Genomic DNA, 17,374 nt, shown 5'->3' with positions numbered 1-17,374 from the left:
CCGTGCATGGCAGTCACCCACTCTAAAAACAGCCTTCCAGGCTTGACTGACACCCACCCCTGCTCCATGGCCAGCCCAGACATGCTTCACAAGATGATAAGGAGATGACTCTGTTCTTAAGTTACTTTTTAAGACAGTGACAAGTTACATGTGGGAACAAATACAAGTTATGTTTCTGGGAAGCACAACGTAAAGGCAGAGAGGATTGCTTTCTGTACTGAAGAAAATAAGCCATCAGAGATTTTTTTTTAATCTCCTCTTTTGGTAGACATGCCCCAAGCCCAGAACCCAGTAAATAGCTCTGCAAGAGGCTTCTTCCATCAGCTTAAGAGTGGGGACAGTGCTCTGTTCTCATCCTCCTTCCCTCCTGCTCCCCCCTCAATTCCCAACTCCAGCTCCCAAGGGGAACAGGACAATCCAGATCAGTGTATTTTTGTAGGACCATTTTCAGAGCAACTTTTATCCCCCTGAGACCACTATATAGCATAAACATACCTTCTGTCTGTAAGGTTCCTTGTCCTGTCTTTTCTAGATCTCAGTTTAAGTACCTCCTTGCCTGGTTTCAATCCACCATATTTAACCATTTCAAGCAAGTCAGAGCACAGTGTGAGCCCAGCTCCAAAGCTGCTCCACACGGGCCACCATTTGCTGTGATAAAAATCTGTCTGGAAACCGAGTAGAGGAACAAGAACAAAGCAACAGGAACAGCCCAGGCTGGGGTGGGGGTTCACAGTTTCTTACCCCTCAGAACTGTGTTCACAGAGAGCAAACAGGCCCCCAAGCCCAGGCTGGTGTTCCCCACGTACCTGCAGGGCCGCCGGGCCGGCGCAGCCCAGCCCTCGCACCGCGCGCAGCGTCACCGGCTCGCTGCTGTCCCTGCCCAGGGCAGCTTTAGCTCTTGCCCAACGCCATAAACAGTGCATTGTTAGCGCTGTAATCTCTTCCAGAACTAGAGGGTTTTACAAGCAGTCATTATTCTTGTTTTAAATATAGGTTTTCAAAGAAATAAAGGAGCCCAACAAGGAGACGGCAATTAGAATTGCCAGAGCTTCGGAGCGCTTGAGCTTCGCAGGGTCTAGAGCAAGTCACTGGGCAAAAATAGTCTTCACTCTGGAGTGGAGGAGTCAGCAGATATTCTAAATTGGAGCTGGTGCTCTATTTCTGACAGGAGAGCCTGGGAGCTTCTGTGCTTCCCTGCATGGCAGCTTTATTTGGGAGAGGACTGGGGGGGGTAAGGGGAGGGGAGGGGAGAGAGAGAAACAGAGCATTGTTTCTCTCACCACTGAGCCAAAGAACTCTTGCAATTAGGCTGCTTTTCAAAGGTGTTATGTCACAGATTAGCACAATCTTCAAAATACTCCTTCCAGCAACACCAGAAATGCAAAGGGAATCAGAACCCTTTAAAAAAGCAAAAAACCCGTGAACTCAGGCCTTTCTCCTGATCTGTCCCTGACCAACAGGGTGCCCAGAGAGCCCTCCACCTGCACCTCCCCCTGTGCTGTGCCTGCTGCTCTGGTCAGCTCTCAGGGCAGCCCCTGGTGCAGCTATTCTGAGACTCTACAGGTACTTGGCAACTCCTCCAACTGGTTGCAGAGCCTAAAAGGCCCAAGAAGAGAGGGCTGTGTGCCTACATGAATACACTGTGACAACACTTGTGGGGTTTTCCTTCCCTCTGTAGCACTTTTTGGAAGCCTTAAGAAGGAAACCCAGTATGTCTACTCCCATTTTACAGTGAGCTGAGAGTATCTGAGAGCTGGGAAGCTGTTCCCAGTGTCCCTTGTACACAGAACCAGGCAGGGACTCGAGGGTCTCCATTTTCACTGGGTGAGCTGCTCAGCCATCTCTGTAAAGGTTCCCCCCCCAACTCTCCCCCCAGTCCTGTCACAGGCTGTGTGCACAAAGGATGTAATAACTAATCTATTAAAGCTCCTGCTGTCTGTGATTTCCATTTTGAAAGCTTTCAGCTGAAATGCAGTTCAACATGCTCTATGAAATCTAAGCAAGAGCAGGGATGATCCCATGATACCTGTGACATTCCTGAAAGGTAGCTCATCCCAGACAGCTCCCTGCACTGTGCTGATGGCAGTGCCAAACACCAACAGTGCTGCATTGCTATTTTCTGGGCAGTGCAGTAACAGGACCAAAAAAAAAGCACTGCAAGAACAGAGCACTTAGTTTATTAGCCCATCTATTTCCACTTCTCACAGCCTGTCCCACATGGCTACTCAGAAATCATTTTAATGCCCCATCAGGTGCTGCAGTTCTCTTGTCCAGCTAATACAGATGCTACAGAAGCTGTTTGCAGCTGCTCAAAATGGATGCAGAACTCTTAAAAACTAACCATACATCTGGAATCCCAGAAGAATTTCAGTGCTTTGTACACCTCTTGTAATTCCCAGAGAACAAAAGGAAGAGTTCCCTACCCTGGGCACTGCCTGGGAGGGGGCAGCAAGAGAGCACGAATCAAAATAAGAAAGAGCTGGAGAATTCCTCCTGCCTTAGACCAAACCCGAATTTGTTCACCCCTTTTAGTGACCACACACACTGAAGGGCAGTCCCAACCCTCTCTGCTCCCTGGACTAGCAGGATGGGGCAGATTTGAACTGTCCACCTCCCTCCCCCCTTCTCTTCACCTCCTCCCTGCCCCCAGTTCTGCAGGCACCACAAAGGATTTATAAAGAGCTACAAAGACATTCTTTTAGGCTCAGGCAGTTCCAGTAACCTTAGAAACAACACTAGCTGGGAGCCTGGCAGCTTGGCCACGGCACAGGCTGCTTTTATCCTCTCTTGTCACTGCTGCACCTTCAGCTGTGCCACCCAAAACCTCGCTGGGCTGGAAGGCAATACCAGCACCACATTCAAAATGAACAGCAGGAAATAAAAGGAACAACTCAGTCCTGAACTCATCCCGTTTCACCAGAGACCACTGGAATAATTCCCATGGAAATCTGTGGAATTTTTCACTTGGGCAGATTCCTGCTGAAGTCAAACAAAATTTTTGGTTAAAGATCAAAGGAAGCTGAATGAGAACACTGTGACCTGGCCTACAGAGGCAAAAACGGGAAAAAGAATGGAAAAAACCTTTTCTGCCTTGTTTAGCTGTGAGTGGACTGAGCTCTGTGTGTGTAATTGTAATGTTGGTTCTGTTTTGGCTAATGTGACACAGAACATAGTGTGGCAGTGTACTGTTGTTATCTAAAAGGTAGTAAGTGATTAAGTGGTGCAGTTGTTCTCAGACCCAGGGGGCAGGAGAGGAGGCCCTGGTGGTGCAGGACTTTGGTCTCACCCTGAGCAGTAGGTGTGAGTGTTGCTTCCAAGGCCAGTGTGAGGAGATGCCCAGGAACTCTGGGAGGAGGACAATGGGAAGGGAGGGTTTCAGCACTGCTCTGGGAGAGAGGAAGCTCCCTTCCCACCACAGGTCCCCCTGTGTACCCACACCCTCCCACCTTGCCTGAGAGTTCAGGAACTAACTTAAGGCCAGCAGGCAGCCTGGAAGGTTCTGAGGAGCCAGGAGGGCTCCGTGCTGAGGGCTGCCTCCCCCTCCTTACCTGCACGACCTCCTTCCTCACGTTGACGATGTCGAGCCAGTCGTGGAAGCGGGGGTAGCTGTTGAGCTCGGCCGTCCTGGCGCTCAGGGGCACGCTCAGCTTGCACTGCCGCTGCCGGTGGATGTAGTCGATGAGCTTCACCTGTGGGGACAACACAGCCCAGCCTCAGGCCCTGGGACACTGTCAGCCCCCAGGCAGGGCTGCTGCAAAGGGCTGCTGGGGTGTGAGCAGGGCTCCTTCAGGACAGAACACTGACATGCTCCTCTGAGCACTCAGGGAATCCATCCAGTGCATCTCCCTCACTGCGAGCAGCTCTGCTCTCCAACATTCCAGCACAAGGCAGGACCCTGCAGGGCCCATCCCTGCAAGACTCTGCTCTAAACCCCCATCAACAACAGTGCTGTGCAGAGCCTGAGTGTCTGGCCAAAATACACAAGGGATCCCAACCGTCTGAAACAATGAATTACGTTCATTTGAAGGCACTGCACATGTCCACAGGACCTCTCTGGGGATGCTGTGGGCAGCACGAGCCCAACCTGCAGGACCCTCTGCCTGCTCGTCCCTTGGTCCTGTGTGTTTGTTAAATTCTCTTACATCTGGTCTTCATTTGGTCTAGAAGATCAGTGAGGCAGGAATAGCCAAAGTACCCACAGACTCTGAGGCTGTTATCTGATGGGCATTTCTACTAAAAAAATCAACATTAAAAGCAGTTAACTTAAAAGAACAAAAATTCAGGCAGTTGGACTAGCTGATTGCTGACCATCTTCTATTCTAAAGTTTTATTCCAAAGCTTTTATCACCTGACCATCTCGTGGCAAATGCACTACACAGAATTCTTCACTTTGGGCACAGAAGAATAAGACAGCAAGAAGGAATATTATTTGTGTCTGATTTTGCTCATCAGAAAGCAAATACTCTCCAAAGATTGCTCACTGTGTCACAAATTCCCGTGGGGCAGGCTTAAGCTTCAAAACCTTCCTAACAAAACAATGCCTTAAAGCAAGTTAGTTGATCCGTGATTTATAAACCAAAACATGTTCTTAGTCAACAAATTTTACCATTTGGGACAAGATCAGACTAAGAATGTAAAGAAAAAAACAAACATGGATTCTTTGGCCATTATAATGTCTCTCCTCTTAGGGTTCAAGTGCTTTCCTATGAAGCTAACTGAGGGTTTGTGTTATGAGCAATCCAACCCCTTACACCTTATCAGGTGTAACAAGTTTGTCTCTGCCCACACACTGAACTCTGACAGCAGTGCTGTGCAGTTTGAGATTTATCCAAAAGTGTGTGAATCCCAAAGTGAGCCAAAGTCTCCCTGCCATGCCCACAGCGAGGCACAGCAGCACCATTCCCAGGAGAGGCAGCTGTGCAATACAGGACTGCTGCCTAGAAACTCACCCATCCCTCCTCATCCACACTGACCAGCCTGCTGACACCAGAGGAACCTTTGCACCACAACTTCCTAACATGGCTCTGGAGCACAAGGCCTACAAGAAATTACCCTGGAAATCCCACTCAATTGTTCTCGGTCTCAGTACCTCTTTTTACGTAAAGGAGCTGACAGCACTTCCTTTTTTACCCCCTTGTCTGGTTCCTCTGGCCAGACCCCAGGCTGCAGGGCAGGGCAGGGTGAGCCAAGGCCAGTGAGCTCCGGAGGGACTGGCCCTGGGCTCAGCAGGGCCATGGGCACCAGGGGCTGTCATGGGGAACCAGGGGCTGTCACAGGCACCAGGGGCTGCCACGGGCACCAGGGGCTGTCACAGGCACCAGGGGCTGCCACGGGCACCAGGGGCTGTCACAGGCACCAGGAGCTGTCATGGGGAACCAGGGGCTGTCACAGGCACCAGGGGCTGTCACAGGCACCAGGGGCTGCCACGGGCACCAGGGGCTGTCACAGGCACCAGGGGCTGCCACGGGCCCGTGCCCTGCACCAGGAAGAGCCAAGGCAGCTTTCTCTTCTCAACAGCCCCCAGCACGCCAGAAATCAGCCCCCACAAACGAAACCCAGCTTCCCAACTGTGCAATAGCTATGTCATGGAAAAGAGAAGGAAGACAAGAATCACCCAAGCCTTCTCTTCTTCCAGAGGCCACCCGAAGGAAGGGTCAATGCCAATATGGATTTTGATACACAAACTACAGCCCCACCATCCTGCCGAAGGCAAACAGCTCCCGTGTGTTTGTGAGCCCTGGGATTCCCAGGGCACTGGGCTGGGCTGCTGCCCCTGGGCCACCTCACCCTCCCCATTCCCGGGCACACCTCAGGGCCATGGAGCACCAGGGACAGAGGCAAGTGATTTTGGAACTGGCACAGCCTGTGTGTAAAGCAGCAGCTTGGCTCTGCAGTCTGACTGTAACCTGTTATTTTAGTGTAGGATCTCCCATCAGGCAAGGTTTATTTTTCCTGGAAGAAGGGCTGGGAGCTAGAGATCCACACTTAGTTATATGGAACACTAATTATAAGCAAATGCCCTAAAAGCAGCACATGATCCAGTACAAAGCAGGGAACTGCAAGCACAGAAGGTGTCGGAATCTGTTCCAAGAAGGCAGGAGGGATTTAGCATCTATGTATAAATGAAAAATCACAAATTAGGTAAAGAAATGATCCAGAAATATATGCCCCACATTGTCCTATTCCAGTGAGCAGTGTCTGAGGACAGCATGCTGCTTTGAGGCAGGTCACTGCTGAGGGACAGACACTCCTGCATTCCCCACTACCAGTTCTCCCCACCAACCTCAGTGTAACACCAGAAGCATCACATGTCACAGAGCTGGGCTGCACTCCTGGCTCTGCCACTGACCTGCTGTTTGACCAGAGGCACATGAAGCAATCTCTCCCTCCCTCCCTGCAGCAGCTCTGCCCGTCCCACAGGAACTCCCTGGAGCAGACACTGGCTTCAGCTATTTTCATACTGCTTAAAAAAATACAGGTTCCTTTCACTTCCCAAGTCTCATCCATGGCCCCAACTCCTAAAGGACACTGCTGGAAGGGACTCTATGCAGCACAGATTTCAATGTCAAACTTTTCTTCTCTGTTGGGATGTAAGAAAACAACAATTCTCCAAAATGGACAAGCAGTCTGACAACAAAGATCTTAGTGTCTTAGATGGCCAAGGCTGGTTTTCCCAGGATAACTCCTTTGCATTTACTCCTCAAGTCCAAATTTGTTTTCCCCTAGTCCTATAAATAGTATATTTGCATTCTCTTCCCACCCTCCATGCACCACACTTCTCCCCTAGGATGAATTTCATTTTGTTATTTCCTGCCCAGACTTTTAACTAAACTACATGGTTTGGCTTTAATAGCTGAGCTGTTGCAAAACCCTTTTCTGAGAATATAATAAAAATTCTGGGTTCAGTGACGCACATAAAAACCCACAACCAGCACGCAGGTCTCCAGCCACAAACTAGACTGAGAGATAAAGCCAAGAGCAGCTACTCACTGCCTGCTTGCTAAATGGCACGTCCTACTCAGCACAAATGGCAAACCCCACACCAGAAGCAGCAATACTGCAACTGCCTTAAACCCAGAGAGCTGGGAAAGGACAGGAGCTGAGCCAGGAGCAGCTGGAGCAAAGTGCTGTTCCCAGGGCAGAGCCCTCCTGCTCTGGCTGCTGGCCAGGACACCCAGACTCACTTGCTCTGAGAGGTGCACGTGCTGCAAGGTGCTCCTGGACGCATGTTCACCTCCCTGCAGCACTTTTAAAATGCCCCTTTCCAGCACAGATGAGAATCAGACCCCAGAAGTTTAGGAGAAAACTGCCACGCTTGTACTTTTTTATTTATTCATACAAAATAAACAGCAGCTCTCTTGAGACACAAGTTTGCCCATATCCATGACCTCAAGCCAACAGTTGGGACATTCAAACAGCGATAAACAAAGAGCAAACACCAGCAAGTTTTCCAGCTGCAGTCCTGCAGCCATGGCACAGGAAAGCAATGGCATCTGTAAATCCAGATCACAGACAGTGCAGAATTCAGGAGGTATTGCAAGGGTGAGCTGGAAGAATTCTGTATTCAAACTGCAGCCCAGGTATTTCTGACCTCTGGTTAATTGATCAGAAATCACATTCCAACTTAACATTTGTCAGACAAAGTTAATAGTTATGGTGCCTCACCAGAGAAATTACGTTTCATGCATTTGGGGGTCAACCCTCTCCCAGCTTCTTGTCGATTATGTTTTATTCATGTTTAGAAAAGTGGCATCTTGTTCCAGCAGTCATTAAAAGGCATTAACCCATTGCAGTTTTTGCACTTGGCCAAAACCTAATCAGTCTGAAATCAATGCACTTGATCCAAATACACAAGGAGAAAGGAGCAGAAGCTAAAAGAGTTTGCCTTTTTCTTAGCTTATTCTCATGCTTTTAATCCACATGTCTTGAAATACCCTCTAAATGCAGCAAAAATAATTCTTTTCCATCAAAAAAACAAAAAGGGAAAACCAAGGCACAGAATGGAAATTATAAATAAAACAACCTGGGGACAGGCACAGGGACTCTGCTATGCTAAAGTGCCAGCTGAAATTTCTTCAGAATATCAACAGTTGGAGACCAAGTTTGATTCAATCATACATTTCACAACCAAATGCCATGTTTCCACACTTTCACAAAACTCGTAATCTGCTCTCTGAAGCCTGCAACTTTTCTTGTTGACTTGAAACATTTGCAATGTTTAGAAGAGGGGTTTGTCAATACCCAAACCAAACAACTGTCATCATTTAATCAACAAATCCAGCACATGTTCCAAAGCAGATCCTGTTGCCCCTGTCCCAGGAGGTGAAATCTCGGGGAGCCTGGCAGCAGACAGTAAATGTGAGCTGACACCAATCCTTCCTGCCCTGCAATCTACCGAGCTGCTGGCTCAGCTTTAAAAGGATCAGATCAATGTATGGCCCAGCTCTTACATGTGGCTAAGAGAAATGCAAATCATCTATCTTGCCTCAGACAGGAATTAATCAGGAAGGAACTGCTCTATTAACCTCCTGCCAAGAAGCAGCCCAGGGGGCAGGGAGCAGCCTCTGAAGCATCACTGCAGCTCCTGCTGCAGCAGGACACTGCACTGGCCAGACCAGCACCACAGAGGGAGGGAGGTTCTGCATTTCTGCCCCCTGAAACAGAAGACAAAACTTCTGAACTCACAGTTTATCTGCATGGGGCACTGGGGAAAGTCAAATGAGTCATCTGAGGGCATCCAGTGAAAGTGGATTCACTTCACACCTTTAGCTGACTCTTATCTATTTTCCCCAGTGCCATTATATACACAAACCCTAGGTCAGAGCAAAAAAAAACCTCTTAGGCAACCTGAGCACTGAAGCGAACATAAAAAGGTCAGAATTGGACTTGCCAAATTTGTCTCTGAAGTCATGCTAGGCAACCATGTGAGAAACTGATAAAGATCTCCCCAGCCATTGGGAGAGCAGCAGCATGGGAGTGCACTTGAGGGCACCTTCTCAAAGTCATCGAGTTTAAAGTGAAAAAAGGTGCAGCTGGTTGATCCAGGGATGGGAAAGAAGGAGTATTTCAGTTTTATACAGCAAGCTGTGAGCTGGGGCAGAGCCTGGCACCTGGAGAGCTCAGTCAGCCCCTGGGCAGGTGGTCACACCAGGAACCAACCCTCCCTGACCCCCAGCACAGCCCAGCAGGACAGGGTCAGTGCTGCTCTGCCCCGTGTGCTGTGTGGAAGTGTAAAGATACATCACAACAGTGTGGACTGTTCCCTTTCCAGTATAGTGAGAACTGAACCAATTTTGATTTTGACTGTTTTAAACCCCAATCTGCTTGGCGAGATGGATAGAGTGGGTTGTACCCTTTTCACACAACATGCTCATTTTGCAGTGAATCCAACCCAATCTTTTTCATGGAACATTTTGTTCAACCACACAAAACTATTCCTCCCATCTGTGCTTCCATTAGGAACACTCAGATAATGCAGGATTCAGCTGGAGAGTCTTACAATCTTACAAACTTCCAAGCAACCTTGAGGTCAGCATGGAATTCAAAAAGCTCTTTCCAAGGCAAGCACAGGGGCTGCACAGGAGCAAAATACAGAACCTAAAGAAGAACATATGCAAAACACATTTAATTTCAAGGAATTATTTGTATCCTAAAACAATGAGGTCACTCAGTTTGTCACCCGCATGCCTTTGCCCTCAAAAACAACAGAACTGAGGCTACTAAAGGATGATATTATGACCATGAGCATGACCAAGGTATCAGAGAAATATGTGGTGGCAGACTCATTTGTTTCTTTGAGGTAGTACCTGAGAAAAGGGGCTCACTTACATGGTGGACACTGACCTGCAGTCTGTGGAATTCACATTGTCCTACTAGAACCCAGCTGACTCATCCAGCAAGAATCATGGCAATGAGCAGGACTTCTGTTAAAAATGTGAGGCCTGGCTTCTGGTTCTAGCTGTGCTAGAACAGTAGCCACAGTATTTCCTTCCTTAGGCCTGTTTCTCTCCAGTGATCACACATGTGCAAGCACAGGCTCCGGGTATGGAGTGTCTGCTGTGTCTGCAGGCACAGCCCCTGGAACAGGACAGGCTGCAGAACAGTGCCACTGCTTTGAATGCCACAAGCACCTCAGTAACACTGACACTCTCACAGGACCCCATGTGGTAGCACCTCGTTAAAAACAAGAAAGAGGAAGAAGGATTAAAAATAATTTGCACCAAGTGAAGGAGCAGCTCTACAAACAGTTCCTGAAAGCCCTTCCAGTGCCCTGCCCCGACCACTGGCTCCGGCAGCAGGGACTGGGACCGAGCTGCTGCCAAGCAGAGGCTGTCAGAGGGATGGCAGGGATGGGGAGAAGCACCTGGCTGGCAGTTCCACCCTGCAGTCCCCCCTCCCAGCTCAGGGTGTGGGGCAGTGTCGCAGCTTCCGCCCCAAGAGCGGCTCCTGCAGAGCCCCGGCTGCTGCCCAGGGACCTGCTCTGCTCAGAGCAGGAAAGGAAATAGTTTCTCAGTGCATTGCTAAACAAACCCTGCACACAGCACCCAGCACAAGCCAGCAGGAAAGTGTACAGGCAAGGTATGCTGGAGGGGGGAAGCCTTGAGAGGAATTAGAAAATACAAGCACAGAGAGCTGGAGGGGCAGGGAGGGATGGAACACCAGATGGATGGATTTTCCTTTGAACTCTCAGTCATGCCTGAGGCTGACACAATAGCCACTGCCCAAACACTACAGTATGTTATTTCTGCTTTGTCAGATGATGCAGACAGCATCATTTCTGGGTCACTTGGAGGCCACATACCACTCCTTTTCTCTCCCCTCCTCTCTTTTTCACCAGTGACTGAGGCTATAAACACTCAGTTGAGGTCTTCCCAGCTAAGAGTGGGAGGATGAAACTGCACAATCAAGTGGTTCCCTGGGCCTGATAACATGATTCTCTTCAAAGATTTCAGCCTAATGCAGCTACAGGAACAGTCCTCTGCTTAAATATCAGAGATTTCACACCCACTGAACACTGAAAATGAAAGTCCTCCCCCTTTCTTTACAACCTGAGGACATGCAACTGCAACAGAATGACTGAGAACGCTCTGCAAGACCCAGAACTGTACCTGCCACTTGCTGAGCTGCCCTGCTGCTGCCACCTCAGCTCTGCAGCTCTGCCTGCTCTCATCTCACAGCTCTCCAGCACCCAGTGAGCTTCTTCACCTCAGCCATGCTTCATTAGGCTTAGCTGCACTTCCCTACAGGGCACAGGAACTTCCTCTGGCACCAAGCCTATACCAAAGGATATCATGACTCCAAACTGCCCCACAGACCCGTGGAGGTTTCTTATTCCTCATGAAATTTGTGCATGGCCATCACCAGGCTCACGGATTTACCCTGCTGGGACAAATACTTCTGTCCAAGCACAGGTCCTGTCCTACTCATTTGACTCCTTCTCCAGAGCTCCCAGATCCTGTACCTGGCAGGTACAACCAAATCTCCAATAGCTCAAACAAACTGGTGACTATCTGGGAGAGTATCACCATCAGTCCAGAACCCACAGCTCACACTTCACAAAGCCCAGTTCAATAGTCTTGGCCCTAAACCAAGGTCTTCAACAACAGTTAACAGGCATCTGTCAGAAAAGGACTAGGGGGAAGCTTCTCTCTTTGGCAAGACATTGGAAAGGTTCTCCTGAGATCCCTTCTAGGGATTCTACATCCTTTGAGACACTGACCTGCATCACAACAGCACTGACAGAAATCTGGAGAGCCTCAAGAAATCAAAGACTGCCATCTCCCTGCCCCAAGCAAAGATCTGCCCTGAATATATCTTTCTTGACAGTTGGGGAACCGTAGGCTCCAATCCTTCCTATTTCTTGCAGGCTCCTAAGCAGAGCCCTGCAGGCCGGATTCCCGAGCCCTCAGCAGCGTTAGGAGCTGACAGACAGGGGTGGTTGTGTGGTCTGAGGGTGGTCTGAGCGTGGACAAGGCTCAGTTCCTGGTCAGTCAGAGTGCACCCTGTGCTCAGGGTTAGTTCCTGCTCAGTCAGAGTGCACCCTGTGCTATGAGTCTGTCGGGTGCTCAGATCCCAACACCACCCAGGCTTCTCAAAGCACTGCAGTAAACAATCACTTGTACAACTCCCTGCTGTAGCCCACACAGTCCTCCAGAGGTGAATGCAGCCCAAAGATAACACTAATACTATGCCTCTCTAACTATAATTATTCAGTATCTTTGCAAACCCACTGTATCTCTCCTCCCATAATGAAAACAACAACCCACAGTCCCCTGTGGGCTTTACAGTGACTGCAGCCAGAAGGCAGCAAGTGACAGGGAGAAAGACTACAGAAGGTTCAGGATCTGGAAAGCACCAGGCCATGCTCTGGGGATGGAAGTTGTGTTACAACTCATGGATCTCTCTGTAAAATTCAAAACTTTAAGTGCCTTTAGAGAGAATATCCTCCCTAATTTTTACAACTGCACTAATCACACAGCTGTAAAAGAACTCTCAGGTATATCTGACTGATGGCAGGGGAGGTGGAAATGAAGACACCACCAATCTGTGCATGTGTAAACTTACAGCCAAATAAAGGAGGAGAGTTTACAGCAGAGAATGTAAAGCCAGACATTTCCTTCGGCAAGGTCAGGAAGGGAATGACTAATTGTAGGTCCCCGTCGTATTCCTGCACTTCCCTTTCCTCATTGCAAGCCTCCCTCTGCAAGGTCCTGAGCACCCCCAGCTCTCCCAGGCAGGGAGGTCTGAGGGAACACCTTCATGCCTGGCCTGGCCACTCCCCATCCATCCTGAGGGCACTGAGAGGAGGACCCAAGCTCCTTTAATGGGGCAGTTACTGCCCACAGTGCTGTCCCTAACACACTGCTCTTCCCCTCGCCTTCCCAACCACCTCCCTTCTGTCTTACACATTTCTATTTCTGTAGCCTCGATAAAATCCATGCACAAACCTTTAGTCTCTTCCATTCCCTCACGTACTGGCTGAGGAATGAGACAGATTAGCTGCTTGTTCTGCAGCACTCGGGCTTATTAGCAGACCAAGGGAAGGAAACAAAACAAACCAAATCAAATCCTCTGCTCTTTCACTCAATTATTTGAGCACTTCAAGAGTTCCACCTTTCCCTCCTCCCCCTGACACTCAGTTTTGCAGACTGCTGCTGGTCTGGGCTTTGGGGAAGAGGTCTATACAGAAAAATGTTAAGTCTCTGTAGGAGCAGGTTGCAGGTCTTGGAGCTGAAGATGTTCTGTCTCTGCACCCTGGGAATCTTTGCTAAGAAACCTTATTCTGTGAAATGCTCCAAATTATTGGCTTTCTGCTAGAAAGAATGGAGCTATTTTGGCAAGGACTGGGGTCACATTTCTCTTTTCACAGACACTGCGTGAGAAAGCTGCCATGGCTCACTGCTCACATTTTGTTTTTCCCAAAATCTCTTTGGGGCTCTCTCTTACTGGTTCACATTTGCCCTTAGCAACCACGTGGGGTTTCTGTCGTTTGCTTAAGTACAAATACAGGATTTAGAGTGGAGACACCTGAACTCATTTTTTCATGTGACTCTGAGAGTTTCACCTAAACCATGTTATGCCCACTTAGGAGGTAGAGGAAAATGCAGTTGCCAACCCAGTAATAGTTGTATGAGAAAAAATACAGAGGGGACTGATAAGCAGCCATAAACTAGCCAGTTCTGCAACAGCTACTTGGCATCATACAGCAGCCTGGAAAGATTTGAATCAACACTTGAAAAAAGATCACAAATACAAAGATAACAAACTCCAAGCTCAGCATTTTCAGGCAGATACAATATCCATTACTTTTGTGAATTCCACATAAACTTCACACAGCACATTTGTCTCTGTGCCTGAGCAGAACAGGAGGTGGGGGCTGGGGTTGGATTTTCTTTGGTTTTGTTTGTTTAAGACAAGTTTGTTGTCACCGTTTGCTGAAACCAAGACTTTTCCATGAAAGTGTTTCAGGCAAGTTTCTCATTTTCAAAGCATTCTATGGAACCAAATTAAAGTTCTCAGAACATACTTTTCTAATAAAAACCTACATTTAAAAATACTTCACTTCTGCATTAAATGTACAATAGAAGGAAATATGCCAGTTCAGGATTAGAGTTTAAGCATTTTCCTCGTGCATCCAAAAATTATTTTATGCAGAATTTGTGAAAAGCCTGAGCCTGACTTTTCACTCCAGTTGGGGACTGGAAAAAGGCCTTTGGAGCAGAAAAGTTCTCACATTTTCCATCACTTCCACAATTTAGAAACCAATCCCATTTCTGCAAAGCGATTTATACGCTTGCTTGCCTTCACTGCATTTCTCTGCTTTACACCTTTCACTGTCCATGCTCTGCAGGCTCTTTAGGAAACACTCCAGAATACTCCTTCACCTCCCCGCTGCATTACATGTGCTTGGTTACATCCCTTTTGTCTTAAAGCATCTCCTCCCACTGTGTGCTGGGGCACAGCTGAGCAGGCTCTGGGGGCAGTTTCAGCTCCCCCTGCTCAGAGCAGGAGGGACTCACTGCCCTGAGCCACAGCGACAGAAAGGACACAAAAACAGAACTGCCTAGGAGGAAAGAAAAAGCCATTGTAACAGCCTGTGTGCTACTCTGTCATGGAAATCCTCCCCTCCTAAGGAGCAGGGGGAACACAAAGGGATTCTGTGTTGTATTTCTCTGCCTGTGAACAGTTCTGAGTGCTGGACACGAATTCATGCCATAAGAGCTGAGATTTTTCACTGCAGCCAAGCAGCTCTTCATCGTTCTGCAAAGATCACTCATGGTTTTGTCATTTACAGTACTTCATCTTGATCTCTCCAAAAGGCACATGGATACATTAGGCATTACTGAAACCCCTGAATTCCCAAGGATGCAATGCCACACCTGCCATTGAGACTCTGCTACACCTCCTGCCAGGTGTGATACAGAACACTCCTCCAGAGCAGCACAGGGAAGGCCTATACGTGGTGAAGGGACCCAGCAGTGCTGCACAGAGCTGCTTACCTGTCTCACAGGCACAAAGTCAGTGCCACACAATATCTGGCTTGTTTGAAAAGAGAGCACATCACCTCTCCTTCCACAGCTCAGCTGTCTGAGGATTCCCACAGACACAAAACTTACATCTGCTCAGCCATCCCAGGATAAGTGAACAAAATTCCCTACGTGTCAGGAGTCCTGCTTTAGAATCTGCTTCCGAGTCCAAAATGTCTTAAACAAAAAACTTTCTCCCTCCATCCTTCCTTCAGAGTCTTATATGTCTTTTGTGTTTTGGCAAAGGGAATTTATAAATTCAACTAGATTGTTTACAGTATAATCTTGAACGTGCAAATAATTAGCAGCAGATTACTATTAGCTTTCCAGCCGTGATCTGATTCCAAGAACACTAAAATGATCCGAAACTTCCAGATGCCCTGATTTCCCAGAATGCTGGATTAGGTGCTGCCTGTGCCCCCCCAGCAGAGCTGACAGCAGAGCCCTGTGCTCAGTCAGGTCACACAGGCAGGGCTTGGGAGCTCCACACGAGCACTGTGGCTGCCCAGGCCACTCCTCAGCTCCTGGTGTTCCATGTCCTGGTGCCCGTTTCCAGGGCTGCCATCAAAAACCCTGCATGTCCAGTCTTGCCCCTACAACACTGCCACTGCCAATCATCTTCTGATTGAGAAGAGAAAGGGGAGAGGACTGAGCACAGTCACCCAAAAATAGGAAGCTGTAGCATTACTCACTACCTTGAGGACTTGCCTGCCCCTCCTTTTTGATTACTCAGCAGATGCTCTCCAATCAGTCCCTCAGTTCCTATGTGCACCTGCCAAACCCCAATTTCTCAGGATGCACATCCACCCACAGAATTCAGCAAGGCCCTTCCCACCCCCCTCCAGGGAGGAGGAACATGGCATTTGGAGTGAGCCTCACTGCTTCAGCCTGGAACAGCATCAGGCCCAGCAGTGCGTGGCTCACAACCACCTGCTCATTCCTCTGGCACTGAAATCTGTAAGGGTGGGATTCCCAAAAATTCTACAACTGAGTTGCTTTTGAGGTTGGTTGCAATAAAAAAGGGCAAATCTACCAGCCCCATGAAGGAAAATGCTATTTCTAACACAGCCAGAGTTCTTAAAAATTCCAGTTTGCCCCACACACTGCAGTTCCCAGTGCCAGGGCTCTGTGTTCTGCTCCAGGGATGAGACTCAGGAATTGGAATTTGCTTCAAGTATTAATGGGGGGGGGCTTCTGTGTTGTGGGGGGTTTTTTGCTTCTTGCAGTGAAAGGGAGGAGGGACAATGGCTGAAAAAAACACGCATTAAAAAAAAAATATGTCAACTATAGGAAATTGCTTAACTGGAATGTGGCAACTTGCCACATTCTCTCTTTTAAAACAGCAAAACAGCTTTATTTTAACAAGCTGCTATGAGATTGCATTTTGGGATTGTCAGGAAGAACAAAATACACTAAAACCCACTCTGTTCAAAACGCTTTGAACCTGTAAAGCAAGCTTCCTTAGTTCAGATTTCAAGAGGAAAAAAGAAAAGCTTTGGTATGTTCTGCCATGCAGTCGGATCAGAGATTTGTAGTTTGCTCAGCAGTTTTGGGGAATGCTCCCAGAGTGCTGTGTACAGGCACTGAGGCACGAAATATAGGACTGAAAAATCTGTGCATGTAACTGAGATTCAGCTGCCAGGTAAAGCAGGTCCCCCACAGCTCAGCTCTACCAGAGACTCCTGGAACAGTTAAAAAGTAAAACAAAGTCAGTGGACTGTGGGAGTTTGCTTTATCTTCCCTCCAGGCTGGGGATGCCATTTGTCAGTGGGAATCACAGTTTGCTTCCCTGGTCAGCTCTCCTTCCTCCTCAGCACACAGACACACAAACCCACCCAGCACCACCCCAGTGCCCCCCTCTCTGCAGTGCCATGTCCTGGGGTTAGCCTGCCTGCTCTCACAAAATCAGGAGCATCCCAGTCTCAGGCAAACCTCTGGGCAGTGTCCCTGACTTCCAAGTGCAAGCAAAAGCAAGGGAGCAGAGAGCCCAGGAGGTCTCAGATGTGCCTCCCATCAGGAGTTTATTCCCAGTATTCCCAAACCAGCTGTCATGCAACACCATGAGTAATCACATCTCCCAGTTAGGGTACAGGACAGTCAACCCAGCATTCTGAATTTATCCAGTTATTCCTGAGGTATCCTCAGCTCAAGTGTCCCTTCTCCAAGCACTCCTGATTTCCTAGTGTCCAAGTACCCCCACTCCTCCTGTACCCCTTCACTGACTGCAGAAGGCTGAAGATTCCTGAGGGTGAACAGGAATTGAGAAATTCCCTGCTGTGCAGTTAGGAACAAGGGAGTACAGCACTCTGGATAGCCACTCACCCAAACCCACAGGAGGCACTTCCCTG

The 17,374-nt window shown here is 48.5% G+C and overlaps 1 protein-coding gene across 1 annotated transcript in view; it reads right to left on the bottom strand.

The window, feature by feature from the left end:
• Positions 1–17,374, bottom strand: part of KSR1 (kinase suppressor of ras 1) — a 52,175-nt gene that overhangs the window by 20,889 nt on the left and 13,912 nt on the right. Inside the window, exon 2 of the mRNA XM_064678151.1 lies at positions 3,549–3,689. Within this exon, the coding sequence (XP_064534221.1) occupies positions 3,549–3,689 (141 nt within the window). The remainder of the gene's footprint in view (positions 1–3,548; positions 3,690–17,374) is intronic.

This window comes from Pseudopipra pipra, chromosome 21 (genome assembly GCF_036250125.1).
Source record: "Pseudopipra pipra isolate bDixPip1 chromosome 21, bDixPip1.hap1, whole genome shotgun sequence".
NCBI lineage: Eukaryota > Metazoa > Chordata > Aves > Passeriformes > Pipridae > Pseudopipra > Pseudopipra pipra.
The sequence above is the reverse complement of the archived record's forward strand: the minus strand, read 5'-3'. Positions and strand labels throughout refer to the sequence as shown.